Below are 19,879 nucleotides of genomic sequence, written 5' to 3'. Positions count from 1 at the left end.
TGTAACCTCTTATAGCAACAACTCCATTAGCATTTCAAGAACCGTACATGGGAAAACACTATTAAGTTTCAGTCTCCAGAATTAGCAAGGGTTTTAGAGTAACTTCTGCTGAACATGATGTAACTTAGTTTGCACATTGAACATACAGGGTTAGAGGTTATTAAGGCTGGTTTTCCTACTTAGGACCAGACAATAGCTAGCTTCTAACTCTGTGGTAAGACTTCCTTGATAATTAAGATACTTCCACTGTGACAGTCATACATACTAGAGCTATCTGAAAAGTGTTTTCTATTACTTGAGGAATTTATGCAGGAAACAAATGTGCATAATTCTTCCTGAACAGAAACATCCCACAGGAAAACCTTACCTGACTTATTTTTATAGAAGCATCTCTAGACAATCCTATGAAGTTATAAAAACAAATTCTTTATTTAACAGATACTCTTTAAAAAGATCAGTTTCCATAACAGAAATCAAACCTATGCGTGTCACACAAGACATTCTGAAGGCAGTAGTTGTTGAATATTGACAGTTACCCATGACACTGAGGAAACATGGGCTATGCAAAATGAGTAACTGCATTTATTACTATTGCCTAAGTAGGAAAGACCAGACTGGAACAAAAACGTACTTTTAAAACAGTTATGCTTTTCTTTTGATGATATAACCTCCAGCACCTGGCCCCTCCTCTAGCAACACTCCCAAAGTAATACTGTTCTCTGAAAATACTCTGAATGAAATTAACACACTTTGTTCCATTTTCAGTCCCCCATGTACTAATTGGGAACAAAGCAGAGATATGCAAGTACAGAAAAAAGTCTCTCAAGCACTTTCTTATTTTGGTCATACCTTAAGGCAAATTTGTAAATTTGAAGGGAGTATCTCGAGAATTAAGCATAGAGCTTGTGAAACTCTTTTTCTTTGTAGTTTTTGATCAAAGTGAACTTTCTCAGAGAACAGGTATGCACAGCAATAACCCCTCAGAAGTGTCTTAGAAGAAGACAATGTTAGTGATGTTTATGTAATTTTTACATCTCCAAGTATTTCTTAAAGTAAACTGACATTGGCTGTCCAACTGTACAAGAAAAAATTTCAGTAGTTCTGTGCACAGTATGATGGTATTTCAATGAATGTAAATGTTGAGGACAACAAGGTAAAACTACCTCAGTATCTCATTTCCACATAAAATGTATGAAAGCAATAACAGAATATGGTCTCTTCTCAGACCCTCATGTCTTTAAAAAAAGGATGCAGCAAAGCCTCTTTTGCAGTTATTCTTGTTGCAGGGTTTAAGTCTAGTAGCTTATCAAGTAGGTCATATGCTTCATCAGGAACCTGATCCCATCCTTTCATGTCTGTTGCCTTCATTTCCAAAGCATCGTCACCTTCCTGAAAGCTCTTTAAGTGTTGAATTTGTTTCCCAAGTGTCTCGGGAGCAGATGGTTTGTCTACTGGAACTGGCAAAGCTGAGTCATTTACAGACTTGCTGGGCACTTCACCCTGGGATCTATTACAGCTGCTATTTGTTCCTCTCAACTTCTCACAGAGGGTTCTTAAGTTTTGTGCCGGGACAACTTGGGTACACAGAACTGATTTACCTAGAAAAAAAAATTACAGCAAGCGACATTTTATTATACTTTCTATGCAACTGTAACTTCTAAGTTTGTTTCATGTCTTGAAACTTCATGTCTTGAAGCGTAACCAGCATTAAAAAAAAAAAAACAACAACAAACAAACAACAACAAAAAAAACCCCAAACTATCAAAAAACCAAATCCAACACCTCCCCCCCCAGCCAGCCATGTTTTACAGCAATAGCCCCAGCAAGTCAGAAGGATAATAGTCTCAGTTCTGCTCAGAACAAAGCTGTTTGGGTTGGTTTGTGAAGTTACGCAGTGACAGGTTGTCACATACCCCACACACCACCTTTTTGCATTTCACTGTCATTTTAAGAGAACTGAAGAAAATTAGATACCCTGATTTTTACACCTCTGTCTGGAGAATGAAAATCGATGCTGTCAGTTACACTTCCAGGTAGCAAATGCTGCAGCATTTGGCCTGCAAACAATTAGGGGAATGGTTATTTTAGTTTTTTGTGTGTTTTGTGGTGGTGGTAGTTTTGTATTTTTAAACAGGCCTTCTGTTGGGTTTGGTTTTGTTGGTTTTTTTTACTAGCCCTTGTTGAGCAGGGCAGGAAAGCAAGGTTTACATCATCTAAATATTAAGTCATATTGACTTAAGCCTCCAGGGCAAATTTTGCAGGAATAGAAACACTGCCTCAAAAATTCTAACCAAATGCCAGTAGAAAACATTTAGCTGGCATATTTCACCTCAAGTGGCCCTGACTCAGTGAAAGGCAGCAGACAGGCTGGGAAACCTATGGCATGAAGTACCCCATATACAAATTATAAAAGATAGAAAAATACAAAACTTTCTTAAATCTCTGTTTATAGACTAGTACTTTTAGAGTTTTACATGCAAGAAGTATGATTTACCTCCAAAATTACTCCCAAACCTAAAAATATATTTATGTATATAAAAAAAAAAAAAATCATAGATTGTAAATCACTGCATTAAATAGCAGACCAAGCATACATTTTCCCCTTTTCCCCATAATTAAGGTTTGCATACCAAAAGTTTTAGCAGCCTGAATGGTTTCTCTGGATCCACGAACTGTCATGATTTGTGCCAAAGCAGTTAAATCATCACTTGCTTTGTAAAATGGATACCGTCCACTGAGCAGAGAAAGGAATATGATTCCTGCAGACCACATGTCAATTGCTGCAATTGAAAGCAAACTTAGTAACAACTGAACTCATTATTTCATCACAAACAAAATCACAACTTTCTTTAAAAAGAAATTATGACCTGAAAAGTTTCTATCAGAAAAAGTTATGTTCTGAAGTACTTAACTGACTTTGGTCATACAGATAACACTTCAGAAAACAGTGGAAATTACTATAATTAGATTGAAGAATAATTTCCTGCTTTGATGCAGAGGGAATGTTTAAGCTTTTCCATAAAATTTTTCACATAAGTAATTCCATTAACTTGCTAAACTTAAAATGTACCAAAACAATGTTTGAGGTTGTTTTGCTCAGGGAAATGAGAAGGGGCAAAAAACTGGCTAGTTTTGAAACAAATAAGTTTGCTTCATATGAAGAAAACCTTCTATAAGGATCACAAATAAAAAATAATTCACAAATGAATGCAAATCTGAATTTTTCTGGGACTGAGGCTGCCACAGTACTAAAAAATTTATCTTACTATGAACTTTGTTCCTCTCTAATATGAAATCATTGACAAGATAGCCAGTTTAAGAACTGTAATAGTTAGTATTCATCGCTTTCATTGTGTTATGAAGAGTACAGAGAGTACTCTGGGGATAGATGCCAAAGCATGATGGAAACTTTAATACTAAAAGTTATGAGAATACCTGTCTGCCATAATTTTTTGGCTCAATAAGGTGCACATTTTGAGAGATGGCAAGGAAAGTGAAGGAGAGAGTTTGAAGGATTCTCAAACTCTAAAGAGAAAAATTGACAGTTGGGAAATAGAGCCATAGTTATTCTACCTCTCTTAAAAAAATAAGTAGTAAAATAGGCAGTGATTAATTTGGACATTTTAGTTAGAAACACTATCAGCACAGGACTTTGGGGGGGGGGGGAAGTATTCAGTTGACTTCAGTTGCAAAACCACATTTTAAGTCTTTTATTAAAAGAATAAAAATCCAAGATGATAATTTGGCACAATTTACAGTGGAAAAAATTTGTATCTTCTTCATAGTTCCTGTAAAAAAGTTTTAGCATTACTGTATCGCTGTTGAAAAGATCATACTATCTCTTTGAGGTGTTGTGCATCACCCCAAGTATTTGGTTGGGAAAGCTGGAGTCATCAAGGTCAAGACCTTTAAAGAAGTTTAATTACTTAACTCTTGCTGAAATTAATAGACATTATATCTGAATGGCTAGTAAATCCTGGCCCTACAATTCTGGTAGAGCTGGGATCATCAGCAGACTGCAAGATCCTGTGCAATGCCATCAAAATTGTGATGCTTTTGCCTAGTGTTATCCAACTAGTGAGGCAGACTGAGGAAAAAAAACAGAGGGACAAACCAAGCTGAAGTGTAACTGGACCTGTATAACATCAGCTTGGGAGTTTAGGTTGTATTCCCTGCACTATGAACCTGGGTCAGATGCACTAAGGTAGCCCTGGATAGGGTCAGCTGGATCCAGATGGTAACTTGGTCTCAGCACAGAGACCAGAACTTGGCAGGAATACAAGGAGGTGACTACAGCAGTCCCAGATGGAAGTGGACAAGAAGATTTGTTAGTTGAAATACAACATAATCTCACAAATATTAATATTAGTCTACCCAGTTCTAATTAAGGCCTTTGTTGACATAATACAGGAGCTCGGCACCACTGACTCAGTGCTTTTAGGGCTGTCTATGCCACACCCAAGGGTTTCCAGATTTACCCATATTTTCTGTAATCCTGCTCTCCATTACCCTAGAGAACAGAAAACCGTCTGAAAGCATATTTAACACCAGCATGTGTCCAAAATTTCCTAGGTATGTCTTCTTTCTGCCTAAATTCTGTCTAGACAGATTCAGAGATTGTCTAAACTTGTCCTGGATTTCTGGATGTCTTCTAGCCCATAAAGCTGGCTGTTACAGCACAGTAACTCCAAGCAGGCTGCCATACCTCTTGAAATCCCAGTCATACCCACAGCACAGATGGTCTTTCAAAGAACATAAGGCTATGTAGGGATAAGCTGATCAAATGTATTGTTAAGTCTATTCTAAGCATATATACACACTTTAAGTACAGAAAATTGGCAATTTTCTCAAAAGGTATTCAGCAGAACATGGCTAAAAACTGTTATTTTAAATCCAGTTTTGGGGACATTTGTATTTATCCCCCTTTTTCATAAGTCAAAACTCCTGGTCATACACCAAATGTTTAACAGGTAACTTTGCTTTTATTGCTCCTCCGTTCTCCAGGTAGGCACAACCTCTCCCATCCTACTTGCATCAGCTAATGCAAACCCATCCCTCTGCTCTGCCCTGATATTTACCCAGATTACTGAAACTTATTAATTTGATCATTTTTAACCCTGAGAAATTAAAAATTTAGTAAGAAAAAATTATGACATTTACAGACCAGCTATATAAAGCAGTAGCAAAAAGGAAAAAAATCTGATTAAAAGTATTAACCAATGCTTTCTAAAACACATTTGCAATTATACCATTAACTATGCCTGCTATGACAGCAAACTATATGTGACAATCTGTCTAGAAAAGTCTAAAGTATGTCCCTACCCCAAGATTTATTCAAGATTTCACTTTAATAAATAAGCCACAATAAGCCAAGAAACTTGATAAAAATTACAGCTTTGTTTTCTTTTAAAACACATTGTATTCAACTCCTGCGTATGGCACTACCTCTCAAATGAATAAAGACATATTCAAGTTTCAAACACAGGAAAAATATTCCTAACTTGTTCTTACTCTGAATAATAAACTTTGAATTAAAATCAGGAAATGCTTGGTAAGTGCTAGAAGGAATGACAAAATGAATTTCACATGTAAACAAAACCCCTCCCATAAAAAAGACAACATAATATGCATAAATGGGGATCAAAAGGTGAAAAAATACATTAGTTTCAGTCTGTTGTGCAGTACCTGTGGTCTGAGTCGGGCACTTTGTTAATACTTCTGGTGCTCTGAATCCAGGTGTTCCTGCCCTGGGAGCAACTTGCTGACACCTTGTAATGAGAGACAAACATGTTTAGAATATAAAAGTTGATAAATAATTTCTAATTATAATAATGCTTAATCTTAGTTTTAGAATATACTTGTGCCAGATGTATAAACAGCCTAACCCTGCCCTATCCAAGTTTTATAGAAGTTTGAAGCATCTTATAATTACCTAGCATGAAATGATGTTGCATAAAATAATAGCTGGCTTATATTATCTATTATATTATTATATTTTTATTATATTATCTAGCATCAGGTCATACCACAGAAATACTTATTGCATATGTCATTCTCAATGACCTTTTTTAGTTTCATTCAATAGCAGCATCATTTTTGCTAAAGGCTTGTTTTCATAGGAAACTTTAAAGGTGAGACTAATTAACCAAAGGCAAAAAATGCACTAGATTCTTGAATGTGGATGCTCTGGCTTTGTATTAGTCCACAGCAAACTAAGGTTCACTATTTCTGAGCATTGACAAGAATTTACTTTTTGTTAGATTAACTAAAAGGTGTGAGGTTATAATTATTTAAAAAAAAAAAAAAAAAAAAGCAGCAACCAACTTCCCAGAGCTTTCTTGTATGGCTTAAAGTGCCTTCCTTCTATGGGCCACTTCTCTTTTGAGTCTGGCAAATTCCTCATGTTTCATACTTCTGAAATGAAGTTGATATCACCATATTTTGACAGTCTGGTAAGAGAGGGACCCCACAGTTTCATGGCTATGTCTAGTAAACAGAATTCTCTGTGTTAATCTGTGTTCCTTAATGTGTGGATAAAAGGCAATAGTAGATCATAACCAAAACTAACTGCAGAGGGATGGAGTTGAACTGAGTTATTAAGATTCTCTAACCTATTATTAAAACTTAGACATTATTTTTTAAATTAACAAATACAAACCAGTCATGTTTCCTTTTTATTCTACATTTCATGATTTCCAGAATCCAAAGTGTTGGCATGATTTAGGCCTATTAGAAAACTACTAATGACAGACTGATGTATTGTCTTCTCTAAGTGTTGTAGTTAACTCAAGCGATTTTCTACAAGACATGTAGGTGGATAATTAAATACAACAACAAAAAGTCATTGACAGTGAATCTCTCTTGAACCAATTATTGCATGAATTCCATAAACTATTCTTGTTTAAAAGGAGCATACTCAGTGTTTTAAGGGTTGCACAGATCAAATGCTATCTTTCACCTACTAAATCAGCTGTCTAGTAAATCTAAGTTTCTGACCTTGCTTGACAGCATAGCAGACAATTTTATAACATTATCAAAGCAAGTTACCTTGAAAGGCAAACACTGCAAACTCTATCCGTTGCATAACAGTCACAGGTCAGGTTTGAGGGACAACCACTGGCAGCCTTCCTGGCTGTCCCATTGCTCGCTGTTTTGGTAGAAGTAATCTTCTTCTTTGTTACTAACTTCCTAGATGAAACATCTATCATCTTTGATTGTTTTGTGAGCTGCAAGGCAGATATTTTAGAGAAGGTGACATATTTAAGAAGCTTCCCTTTACATAGAGATAGGCCAGTTCCTAAAATACTAAGACTGAACAGGTGCTCATGAGCAAGAAGCTGCTATTTTAGAACAGAAGATAGCAAACCTTTTTAACAATATCACAACATCTGTAAAACAAGACACTGGAGCTTTCTAAATATCCTGATTTCCTCTCCTTCCCCATTGGAAAACATTTTGCAGTGTTTACTAAAAAACAATATACATTAGATATTCTGAAGCTATAAGGCAAGTATTTTTCAAGTCACTATAATGTTTCAAGAATTCTTTTGGCTCAACATGAGAATAAAAAAAAATGTACATGAAATGACACAGCAACACACAGGCACTAACTCTAATTCTACAATAAGATGATCACTGTTGGCCAAACCCTCTAATTTATTTGGGGTTTCCCCTTTGTCATATTAAATACCAATTACAAAAACTACAGAAAAATATTTATTACAAATTTTCTCTCCAGTTTCAACTACAAAATAAAAAAATGAAGTTTCACAAGCTAAGTATATCTTAGTTGCACAGACATGTGTAGGAAAAAAGATTAATTTAGCATACAAACAAGATCAGCTAGGGATACAGCTACATAACTAGTTCTTTAAGAGTTTCAAAAGGGACTGAAACAGAAATGAAAAATCCTTTGAGCATTTCTGCAAAGACACTCTTAATAATCTGCTCAAAAACTTTTAGTTTCACAGCATCCTGGAGTAATGTCCAGTCTTACAGAACAACCAGTTCCATAATTTTTCAAATATGTAACAGATTGCTCTTACTGATGAGTCACACTTCTTACTTTTGTACTTGAGTTCTCCTGGTACGTGGAACTATAGACATTGAAATTCCTTTCTCCAAAGACAGAGCGCTGGACAGAATGGTGCACAGAATCCTCCTACAATACCAACAAAAAGGACAATAAGGATCCTATCTAACACACAGTCAGCTGGATACTGACAGTTCAAAAACAAAAAAAAAGTGTGAAGTGACATAAAACAAGAACAGCTGCATGGTAAGTCATTTTCAGGCATCAGTTTACTGTGGATGAGGAAAACATGGTCTAGACAGAACAGCAAACATGCTTACAAAACGAATCACACCTCAGAAGTGCCCCAAGACAATGTGAATGTCCTCTGTACTGCATTTGTTATGCAACTAAGTAACTAAGCATAGATGAATAATTAGTGGCCTGGGGAAGAGTTCCACAATACATGTCACTTAAAAAAAGAGTTAAGGCTGTCTAAATAGTAACCCATGCTAGGGTTTTATACAGCCTTTGGCATTGTATTATATCTAACAGATAATGAATGATGCCAATACGGTTATGTAAAACTACCCACTTTGATATGAAAACCGTGATTCTGTGCATCACAATAGGACCCAGCAAGATATGCATGCAGAACTTTTTTCAAGTATTACATCTCCCCCTGTTGGATGAAGTAATACATTAAACATACAACAATATTAATAAAAAAGACTGAGAACCTTTCCTCCTCTTCCTTGTTTAATCTGTATTTTTGAAAGTGAGCTGGACCTTTTATCAGCTGCTTTTGAGGCTGACTGTTGAGCTATCTGTTTAGGTGCTGTGACACTGACAGAACCCCCATTTCCCAAGGTTATGGTGGGATTATTTTGCAAGCAACTTCCCTGCTGATCTTCAGAGTGGGCAGTTTTGAGAAGTTCAATTTTCGTATCGGGTGTTCCTTGTGCCAAGCCAAAATCTACCAAGGCATACCTGAAAGACACAAATTTAGAAACAGGAGTCACAAAGTATTCATCAATCAGTTCAATTCACTGTTCATTACTTGTTTACTTATATTTCTTTCACATTTTACCCAGTATGTTGCTTATTGGCACTGTTGCCAGCATCACAGTCCTATTTTCTCCCTTTGCCTCCTCTTGTCCTATCTTACCTATCCCCGCAATGTTTTTACACTATACCCATCTTACTTCATTGTTTCTTGTCCCAAAATCTTCTCAAGTGCATACTTTCTCCAATGGCATTAAAAAAAATATTCCCAGCAGCTCCTTTCTGGGGTTCTTCTAATCCGACAGCTCTGAACCTTCAGCCAACAGTCAAGTACAAGTGACTTGACCCTTGCAGGATTCCCATGGGCAGAGGAAAAATGTAGCAGTGAAGACAGACATGACTAACAATGCTGAGAGTTTTGCCAGACTTCAAGCAATACTACTGGAATTTACTTCAGTCTTCAAACAGGTAAGACTACATTAGTTCACACTTCAGATCTGTCTTTAAAAGAACTATTTTTTGCTACAACCAGCACAGAGACAATCCAGCTCTCTCTGGGTCTCAGACAAACTCAGCTGCATGGCCTCCACACCCACAGTAGAGATTAAGGCTCAAACAAATGCTGGAAGAGCAAAACGACAATATGAATTCATTCTGATAGATTTAGGGAAAAAAAAAAAAAAAAATCAGTATTTCTCAAATTTTTAAGCTTGTGGTTTGGCAAAACGTAACCAAATCTCCCCTACAAACTCTCACTACATAGAATCATAGAATCATTCAGGTTGGAAAAGACCCTTAAGATCATCGAGTCCAACTGTAAACCTAATGCTGCCCAGTCCACCACTAAACCATGTCCCTAAGCACGGCATCTATGCGTCTTTTAAATACCTCCAGGGAGGGCAACTCCACCACTTCCCTGGGCAGTCTGTTCCAAAGCTTGACAACCCTTTTGGTGAAGAAATTTTTCCTAATATCCAATCTAAACCTCCCCTGGCACAACTTGAGGCCGTTTCCTGTCATCTTAGCACTTGTTACTTGGGAGAAGAGACCAACACCCACCTCACTACAACCTCCTTTCAGGTAGTTGTAGAGAGTAATAAGGTCTCTCCTGAGCCTCCTTTTCTCCAGGCTGAACAACCCTCAGCCAGTCCTCATAAGATTTGCTCTCTAGACCCTTCACCAGCTTCGTTGCCCTTCTTTGGACACACTCCAGCACCTCAGTGTCTCAACTGTACACAGCACAATACTCACCAATACAGTTATAGGACTGCTAGCACTGAAACAGTACCTTTTTCAATCCATTTCAGCTCTTCACAAAAAAGCAGTACCTCACTTTTTATAGTCTTTAAATATTGTAACTTGCAGGCAAAAAACCTAGCCCTACCAGTTATAAACATTAATTCAATGTAAGGTGAAAACAGCCCAGCCGTCTTATCTGTATCAATTTCACTCTATCCACGAGTAAAAATTTACAAGTATCAGTCTATGCACCACAAGTCACTATTAGCTTTCTTATTAAAAAAAAAAAAAACCCAAACTGATTTTACTCTTCTCATTCTTATTCAAAATTGTAGTACTTTTACTCAATAGTAAAATTGTCATTTTTCCAGTACTTGTCGCTCTATGAGGCAGTATGAAGTTTTTAAGTATGAAAAAATAAATTCCTTCCCTCCTCAAATTCCTAAACACAGAAAGAAAAGTTTTACAAATTAAAAAAAAAAAATCTTTTTTAGTTTTATTACTTAAGCACATGTTATGCAGCTGGAAGGAAAAAAACCCAAAAGCCTAATTGACTCTGTTCTGCCAAGGCACACATCCCAAATGAGATCACAATATGGTCATCTGGACAGACTTACTCTTTTAGCTGCCTGTTGTAGAGGAAGTTACTGGGCTTGACGTCACGGTGAACTATACCAAAGTGATGAATGCGCCTCAACGCTTTAAACAGATTAAACATGTATTCCCTCACTTCTTCAAAGGAAAGAGAATTCAAAACATCCTGAAAGATTATTTGGATACTGTAATTATGCAACTGCTTTTAATTAAAAAGTTTTACTACACATAAAAAGTCTGGGACTCACCAAGAAGGATTCATGTTCCAGATATGGCATAACAATAACCACATGATCATTTTTCCTAAAGCAATATTTAACTCCCATAACGTTATCTTGTCCCCTAGAACAAAAGTAATGTCACTGAATAAAGACCAGAAGATGGATGTTTATTTTCCTTTATTTCTTAAAAACTTCAGTAAGGCTTTCTTTTATAATCTAATTTATATTTTGACAGCAGTCTTATCAGCAGTCAGTAGTTATGCTGTTGCCTTTCATTACTATGTTCCATTTGAGTTCTGCAATTTGCAATGAGGGCTCCATACATTATTTGTGGGGCCATGGTTTGTAGTTACTGCTGTAATTAAATGTAGGACCTAACCTTCATGATACCAACTACTTTAAGAAGGTGCTATTCAGCACACTCTGACAACAAGCATTCATTCCTAAAACTGCATTTTCTGATGAAGAGATTATTTTTTCCAAGCATTTCAGAACTGGAATTTTTGTTATCACAGAGATACATCACAGAACTTCTCAGATGGAAAATACAGCACCGTCTGTAAACTGAGACTATTAGAGAAGAGCATCCTTTACAGGTAAGACACTCCATTTCTTATCAGCTCTTGATAAAAAGAACATACATTTCTGCAGTTAAAAAAAAGGAAGCGAAATGCCAAAACTTAAAATAAATACAGAACAGTGAGACACTGTTCAGCAGTTTAGTCATGACAATCGTTAATTTTTTTTTATGTACCCTGCTACAGTGAGGCACTGAAGTTCAGCAGCAATTCGCAGAGGGTGGCTGGTTGGAATCAAGTGTTTCAGAGCCATTTTTTCCTCATGTCCTGTTTGTAGCCGTGCTGTGGCCAAGTAAACAGAACTAAAAGTACCTGTAAAGAAGGGAGAAAAATAGTCTTCAGCATTTTTAATTAGGTCAATTCAGATTTTTACAGAAGTGATCTAACTGTTCACAATCGTGCAGTATACTTGATACTACATCAAAAGCAGATTCTAGAAGAGAAAAATGCAGTTCCTTTTTTCTACTACTGAATTCAGTGATCTTGTATACAAGCTTTTTATGTCAGTAAAAATGCAAATGTAACACTGTCTAACTTGCCTGGGACACAGAGCTCTTAGAATGTAAATTTCCTATCTTTGATTTGCTTTCTTGTTTAGGTAGCTTACTTTCATCTGACATCTAACTCTTCTCTCCCTACGATGTAAGTGGGCTATATAATGCTAATCTGGAAAGCACTGCCTTTACTATTCAAAGCACCTCTGAAATTGCTACATTTTTCTTAACTGTTACCTTATCTATAAAGTAAGACTTCTCACATGATGCGTAACTTTACTATTTGTTTGTCCAGAGCTTTACCACGTAGACAGAATGTGATAGATTCATTTGAGAAAGCGAGTATTCAGACTGTATGATAAACTGACCCACCCATTTAATTTTAAGGATATCCTAATATACCTCTTAGGAGGTTAATTTATCCTAATGATCCGAGATATCTGAACATACAAGTTGAAGCATTCTTCTGTATCAATAAACAGTACAGATTACTTCTGATTACATTTTAGGTATTGTGTTCGCATCATGCTAGTTCAACAGTCTGTAAGTGCATACATACACCAAAATGTCAGCAAAAACTCTAAATACTTATTGCAGTCATAAAAAAATCTAGCATCCCATACATTCAGTAGAATTGATTATAGCAACAAGGGTTACCAAGTTGACATAAGACATTATTTTTGGTGGTAAGAACTGCTAAAATGAAAGTGACTCCAGAGTGGAATCCTAAGTTGAAGCTTGTTTTCTCATAATGCTGCAGAACTGCAACTGGTATTTTTAAAAACATTGTTTGCTCCCAGGAGCAAAATCAGAGTACTATTCATAACCAGAGATTTTGTTTAATTATACTATCTTTTTTATGATAAGCAGAACTCCTTTTTTTGTTTGTTTTGTTTTTTAAATTTTATATTGCTGTGGTGAATGGAGCCGGGGGTTTTTTAAGACAAAAAACTTTTAGCCATCTAGCCTGCCATCACAGGTATTCCATCACAAAACAGCTGTAAAACATTCCAGCTTCTCATCAACATTTTTGTTTAAAAGTGTGGAGTGTCACAAAGCATTTCAGAGATCAAATGGGTAAAGTTCCAAAAAGTGCTGAAATCCCACACTCAGAAGTACCTAAGAATCTACATACAGTCACACCTAACGTTTATTGAAGGTATCTGCAATAGTATCTGTTGAAGGCAAGGTGTACACAAGTGTTCTAAAATTTGATACTGTATGTCTTTAAAAAAAAAAAAATTTTTTTTTTTTTTAAATAAAGCAGCTATAAACTTTCTCCTCCTCCAGTTCTGCCCACAGGGTTTCAGTGGAAGCAAAGCCAACTTAAGAAACAGCAGTTAAATATGTCAAAACACACCTGCATATTAACAGATTTCTCATGTAAAAGAGAAAAAGAATGGAGTGTTAAGACTTACTTACTCAAATCTACCTCAAAAATTTTTAGTTATCGAAACTGGAATGCTGGTTTTTTTGAAAGGCTTTAATATACGAGATTTTCAAGAAAATACCTTGAAAATGTCCCTAATTAACACACCTATATGCTCAGCAACATATTAGAATTCCTACAGAGACCAAGAAGTAAATCAAAAAGGCATTTGGCTTAAATTGCATATATTGGGATCTTACATTTATATCTTTTAAATTAGAAATACCAAAAGAAAGCTAAGTCTAAGCAAGCTAAAATAAAACATTTACCTTCTCCAATTTTTTCCTTAATTTTGAACACATTCACAAGCTGTGGCACTGCTTCATAAAGTTTTTCAATATCTTTTTTTATTCCTGCTGTGCAAAGAATGGGGAAAATAAGTTAGGAATTTTATTGCTTGATTCAGTATCTGATCTATATTTGAGATCACAAATCACACGAGTTCAGAGGATTGTGAATTCACATAAACAGAGGAAAAAACAGCAGACAGGTATCTATCCCTGCTGACAATACCATTTGCATACTTGATATTATTGTTGTTCTTCATCACACTCCGTTATATACTGCAGCATTTAAAAATTTTTTTTTTTTAAATTTATCTGCCACCTAGCAGTTCCTGAGAGGGCAAAACCCTTCTGGTTAGTAAAACATCAGATCATTGATAAATGTTTTAATGAGATTTGCAACATCAATTTCATAAAAGACAAAACTATAATAGTTGTTTCTGTAATCACAGGAGCACATCCACTGGATGCAAATCAAAAGTGTAGAATTTTATTTTTTTTTTTTTAAGATCAATAATGCAACTTTTCACACTGTTACTTAAAATAGTAAACACCAAAAACCATGTCTGCTCTGCATTTAAGTTGCTGCACTTTATGCTGCAGTCACTAGATGGCACGACAAGGATATTGTACTGTATTATTCCAACTAATTATGGAGTTTTCCATTCAGTTTACAAATCCTTGTAGTTTAAATGTTGTCTATACCCTGCCTAAGAATTCACTTTGTTTGAAGCTACGAAGTATTTAGAGGCTGTAACTAATTTCTGTAAAGCTAGGGTGAAGTATATTTTATTATACAGAACTAAGCACAAACTGGTATTTGGAAAGTCAATCAAATGGAAAAAAAAATGTGTATACATTTTTGATCCTAGAAATGGATAATAAAATAAATTTAACATAAATTGTATACATAAAAATCTACTATGTTTTACCAGGACAGTAAGTCATAAGCAATGAGAATTATTTTCAAAATATCACTGATATGCTAGAAACAAAGTATGGATTAGCATGCATCCCCAATCTTCTATGCTAGCTCACTTTATACAGCACAAAATCTGAAGTCTGCCTAAAGAACCCTTTCTTCCTGGTAAAAGCCCAATAAATTAGTGGTAATTCAAGTTATAGTTAACTTTCAATTGTAATTATTTTTTTTTTATTTAAAAAATTTATAAAGATCAACATACTAAAAATACTTTTGAGAACTGAAGCCTGCTGCCTCTCTTACTATCCATATACTTTTTTTTTTTTTTTTTTTTCAAGTCATTCCCTCTGCTTCTCCAAGTTATTTTGTTTTAGGTCATCTTGGGAGGGATATTTCAGTAATGAAAAAACCCTCTGCGCTCGACACCAGAACTGCTAACATTCATTTAAGATACATTTGATCAACAAATACAAGTAAAAGGTTAATCAGTTCTACTAGGAATCATATTTAAAAGCCTCAAAAATATCCTAGGATAAAAACAACCAGACTTGTACTAACAGTCAAGATGTACAGGACTCTGTGTTTAATAATCCCCAAAGGAAAAGGCTAATGAAAACTGGTCAACTGTACAGTTATTCTGGTTATTCCCCAATTTTACAGAGCCAGATTACGTTAAACTACTTGAAAAGTAGGAAATTGAAAGTTTGAGGAATCACTTCATTTTCCTGTCAATATAGTAAGAATTTCTGTTGAAAATAACCCTAAAAATTCAAGTTACTACATAACATTTTTTGAATTGATAGCATTCATATTGCCCATGTGCTTTGCCATGGAACTTTATTAAGAAATGTATCTATTATTGCTGTAATTCTTGTTGTTTTGTCACTAAAAAAGAATTGTTGTTGAAAAGCCTTATCATTTAAAAAATGGTACTTCCAGTTTGTTTGCACAGTAATTTCAACTTTTTACACAAATGCTCATGTATTACATAACAAATGTAAGACATTCAAGAAAGCTTTCTGAAATCTTCAGAAAATACAGGAAGGGGAAAGGCTGACATTTGCACCATGTTCCATTTTCCCCAGGAATACTCAAAGACATTAAGAGATTAAACCACTTAACAGAATTATAAAGAACTTAACATCAAAATGTTATTGCATCACTCAAAGACATGGGCCTTTCCCCTCACAAAGATAATCTTGTTATTGGGTTCTGAAGCATCCTACACAAACTTCATCCCAAGAGTTCAGTAGCCACAGGACAGAGCTAGAAAAATTGTTTTCAACAGTGATATAGTTCCAACAGGCTCTATTAGAACAACCTTGTTTAGAACTAGTTTGCTATCTAACCTGCTCCATATAAAACAACTTACAGTTTTGTTCCAATACTTGCATTTTAGTATGATTTCTGATGAGCATTCTTTAAGCTTCAGTTTTTACTAAAAATTACAACACAAAATTTGCACTGGAATTTCACCAGTAAAGTTGCTTGGTTAGGAAAAAAGGATTTAACTCTGGCAAAAAGCAACACTCCTAAAAAGGACTCAAAAGGCACATCTCTTAAGTCTTTAGAAACTGGCAGGTTTCTACTTTCCTTACCATATCAGATTTTGGGTTGTTTTGTGCCACCAGTCTAACAGTACTAAGGTAGAGACTAACAATTATGAAAAGCTCTCTCAATTAACTGCTACAGAATCTGCCAAACACTCTGTTTTGTCTGACACTGAATTCAGGTTCCTGCCTGGACAAAGTTCAATGCTGTTGGGGCACTAACACCTGGGTGACACAGGCTGCAGATCCTAGGCCAGAGTAGTGCCTACCCAAGGCACTGAGAACATTTAGTAACTCAACACAGTTTCTGGTATGAAAGATCCTGAAAAGTGCTAGAAACAGTCAGTGACTGTCCTTGTTGATCGATGGTAGTATAAACATCATCTGTTCTCTTCCGGGGGCCTGAATCCCCATTTGGGTATAGAGAACATACAGTCGTTGTACCATCAGTGTATAATAATAATAATAATATCCAACATTTTCTGTGAGCAGATTTTAAAGTAATTTCTTTACTTCCTAGAATCAAAAGCATTTGCAAAGCAAGACAATTAAACGTTATTCAGCAAGACTCTACGTAATTCTGGACATGGATGTGCAGGGGACTGACAGAGGACTATCTATTTCTAGGGAAATCAGTAGCCATTTTATATATACACACACATACACTTATATATAAAAGCTGGCTGACCATCCAAAATTACTGAGCAAGCATTGTACAGGAAGTCCAGATTGAAGTACATTCACAAAGAGACCCAAAAATGAGCAATAAAAACACCATCAGAACCCATGTTCGTAGTTCAACTTCTCTGGTAAGAGCAGGAACAGTGTTTTTGTGCACAAAGTCACATCTAAAGATAAGGCTGGCAATTATAAGTTAAAAGGCAAAATACTATTTTTGTGTCCTTGTCTGGTCAGAGAATTTTATTCTCAAGAACTGCCTTTTTTGAATTCTGGTATCCCCTAACAGTAACATATTCTATATATGATAAATATCTATAGTGATAAATCTATATCTATAGTGATAAATAAATAGCAGAGTTAGCGAGCTGTGACAAACTACTGCTGCTGAAGTTTTGTGACAAACGAAAAGCAGGAATAAACTTAAAATCAAAAGCCACCTCAAATGTTTTCATTTCATTAACTCTTTATACAATGGGATCATATACAGACAGGCTTATAATTGATGCTGAAACTTCCTGAAGCGATAAAGAAGCACATCAGCAACAAAACGTAATGTTAGCAATCCCTCTTTTAGCACATACCTGAAAGCTTGCTGTTCTGCTCCTGCTTCCCGTGGAAGTCTTCAGCCTGATGAGGGTGCTGTTCATCACAGCGAGACTTCAACAATGTCTCCATCACAAAACAAACCTCAAGTAAAAAAATCCAAGACTTTGAGGATCACTTCTGGACACCTGGGGGAGCAAGCATATCTGGTAAGACACTTCCTCGCCCTGCACTCAGTTCCTGAGATGAGATTTAGGGAGTCTGAGGAAGCTCCTCTGTGCTACCTAAAACAACAAAGTGTCACCCATCATCCCAGAATAAAACCAAACCAGTAAACCCACTCTACCTCTAGTAAGAGGAAAAAAGGGGGAAGGGAAGGAAGACTGCAAGATAAGCTTAGACACGAGAGATTTTCTTTCATCTCTTGTGTGTTTCTTCATTCATATTCAAGCATTATCTTTTCCCTGAAGTTTGCTTTGAAAGGCAAGGAACTGATGCACACAGAAATAGCTGCATCGCATACTGCAACACCTGTACAAAGACAGAAAACCTGAAAGAAATTTCAAGAGAAAAAAGTATCTTTTCAATATGAGAGATCTCTCTCTCTTCTGTATAAGATCAACAAAAGGCATAATTATTTGTCACTCTCCCCCATAACAAGAAATAACAGCATATGGTTATTTTGAAATGCTTCTTCCCAAATCTTGGAAACATTGTAAATAAAACTAAATTAGTGACATGTACTAATATTGTACAATCAAAAAAGTCTGATAATCCTGTTTCATGAGGAAAAGAAAGGCAGAGAACCCCAGGGCAGCATAACTGATGATAAGTGAGTCTGGAAGCACCAGCTCCTACAGTTGCCCAACACTGGTTCCATTCAAAGATCTTCTTTGCTTGTAACTTCACCAAACCTTCAAAGTTCTGGCTGAATTTTCCACATGGGGGAAACATATTCTGAAAAACTTCAAATGAAAGGATTCATCCGTTTCAGCTATGGAGCTAGAAATGTATTTTGTCCCCAAAGAATTCGAGCTACCTTTAGTCTGTCATCCTCACGCAACACGAAAGGGACAGGCAACAGCCTTGTTTTTTGAGGGAGCTTTGCTGGAGAGTAGGACTTGGAAACTAATGGAATGAGATTAGAGATATTCTAGTCTCTCACAGGTAGACACTCCCTCCACTAGTGCTGAGTAGGCAGATAAGCCTGTTCCAAACCTGAAATAGCATAGCCTCATTAGCAGAATAAGGGGTGCAAATTAACACAGACACTCCCAGCCGCTCACCATGGCCTGCTTGCTCTGATTCAGCCCCATGCCAGCCTCAGCTCTAGGCTCTTCCAGTTCAAGGCTGGCCACAAACACCTCTTTTGGAAAAAGAACACTTCTGTCTGCCTGCAAACTGCCATGGGAACACATTCATGGTTTGCTGGCCATGTGGAGGGTGAAAGGGGCTCAATAAGTCAAGGTGTCGTTTCCTTTCATTTATGTTAAACACACAAGCTGCTATCTGCAGAACCAAATTCCTTGAACACTTGAGTATATTAAAAATTGTTTTACTAATTTGGAAGCGGGCTTGACAGTTACAAAATGGAACATCAAACAAAGTTTGATTCAGTCAGACATTTTGGGTTTACATTAAAAAACACTCGGAAGACACCATTAGAGATAAAAAATTAAGAGGAAGACCAAAATGATGCAGAGTTTCAGCTCAAAGAACTTTCTTGCAGTTAAACTGCATCCCCAAATAAAAAAAAAAAAAAAAAAAAAGAATTTTCTCCATAATATCAAAATAAGAAAAAAAATCCCAACAGATAGCAACAGGTTCAAACAGCCCACATAGCTTCAGGGTCTTCCGAGTCAGATATTTGAACCCTGTGCACAGAAATTAGTGATACTGCTGCTGAATCCTTGGCCAAAGCAAGGCCACTAACAGGAACAGAGTCTGCTGCCACTGAAACGCAGAGCTCCTTTCAGTGGGAACTTACACGCAGACCCCCCTGGAAAAAGCTCGGCATGCCAAAACCAAAAGTTGATATTAGTATCTCTGCTTCGTCATTTAAGAAAAGCAAATGCCGCGGCTGAGTTAAGCCTGGCAGCAAGCCGGTGTTTTCGACAGATGGGCAATAACTCCGCCTGTTACAAGACAAGCCACAGAAGTCACGCATCCAGAACTTCACTTCGCGCCGACGATGCCGATGCTGCCAGACAAAAGGGGAACACCCGGAGCTGGTCGCAGCGGGTTGGCTCTACAGGACGGCCCCGGCAGCCAGACCCTCGGCCAAGCGCCCGTCCCCGGCCGCAGGCCCACCGCGGGCGCTGCCGCCGG

General features: G+C 36.6%; 1 protein-coding gene across 1 annotated transcript; it reads right to left on the bottom strand.

The window, feature by feature from the left end:
• Window positions 1–1,221: 1,221 nt before the first annotated feature.
• Window positions 1,222–17,683, bottom strand: CDC7 (cell division cycle 7). Its single transcript, XM_010582627.1, has 11 exons — window positions 17,590–17,683; window positions 13,841–13,924; window positions 11,825–11,960; window positions 11,098–11,191; window positions 10,873–11,015; window positions 8,752–9,001; window positions 8,066–8,161; window positions 7,048–7,226; window positions 5,686–5,768; window positions 2,631–2,780; window positions 1,222–1,598 (listed from the first exon to the last, which is right to left on the bottom strand). Exons 1-11 carry the CDS (start codon window positions 17,681–17,683, stop codon window positions 1,222–1,224), a joined length of 1,686 nt encoding a protein of 561 aa, XP_010580929.1.
• Window positions 17,684–19,879: the final 2,196 nt, after the last annotated feature.

Source organism: Haliaeetus leucocephalus, unplaced genomic scaffold (genome assembly GCF_000737465.1).
Source record: "Haliaeetus leucocephalus isolate CR32 unplaced genomic scaffold, Haliaeetus_leucocephalus-4.0 Scaffold848, whole genome shotgun sequence".
Taxonomy (NCBI): Eukaryota; Metazoa; Chordata; class Aves; order Accipitriformes; family Accipitridae; genus Haliaeetus; species Haliaeetus leucocephalus.
This window is presented reverse-complemented; position numbering and strand designations above follow the sequence as displayed.

Coding starts and splice junctions, on each gene's coding strand:
- CDC7 (XM_010582627.1), bottom strand. CDS start 17,683: ATGGAGACATTGTTGAAGTCTCGCTGTGATGAACAGCACCCTCATCAG. Junction 11,961..13,840: donor TAAGGAAAAAATTGGAGAAG/GTAAATGTTTTA, acceptor CCTTCTTTACAG/GTACTTTTAGTTCTGTTTAC. Junction 8,162..8,751: donor AACAAGGAAGAGGAGGAAAG/GTTCTCAGTCTT, acceptor TTGGTATTGTAG/GAGGATTCTGTGCACCATTC.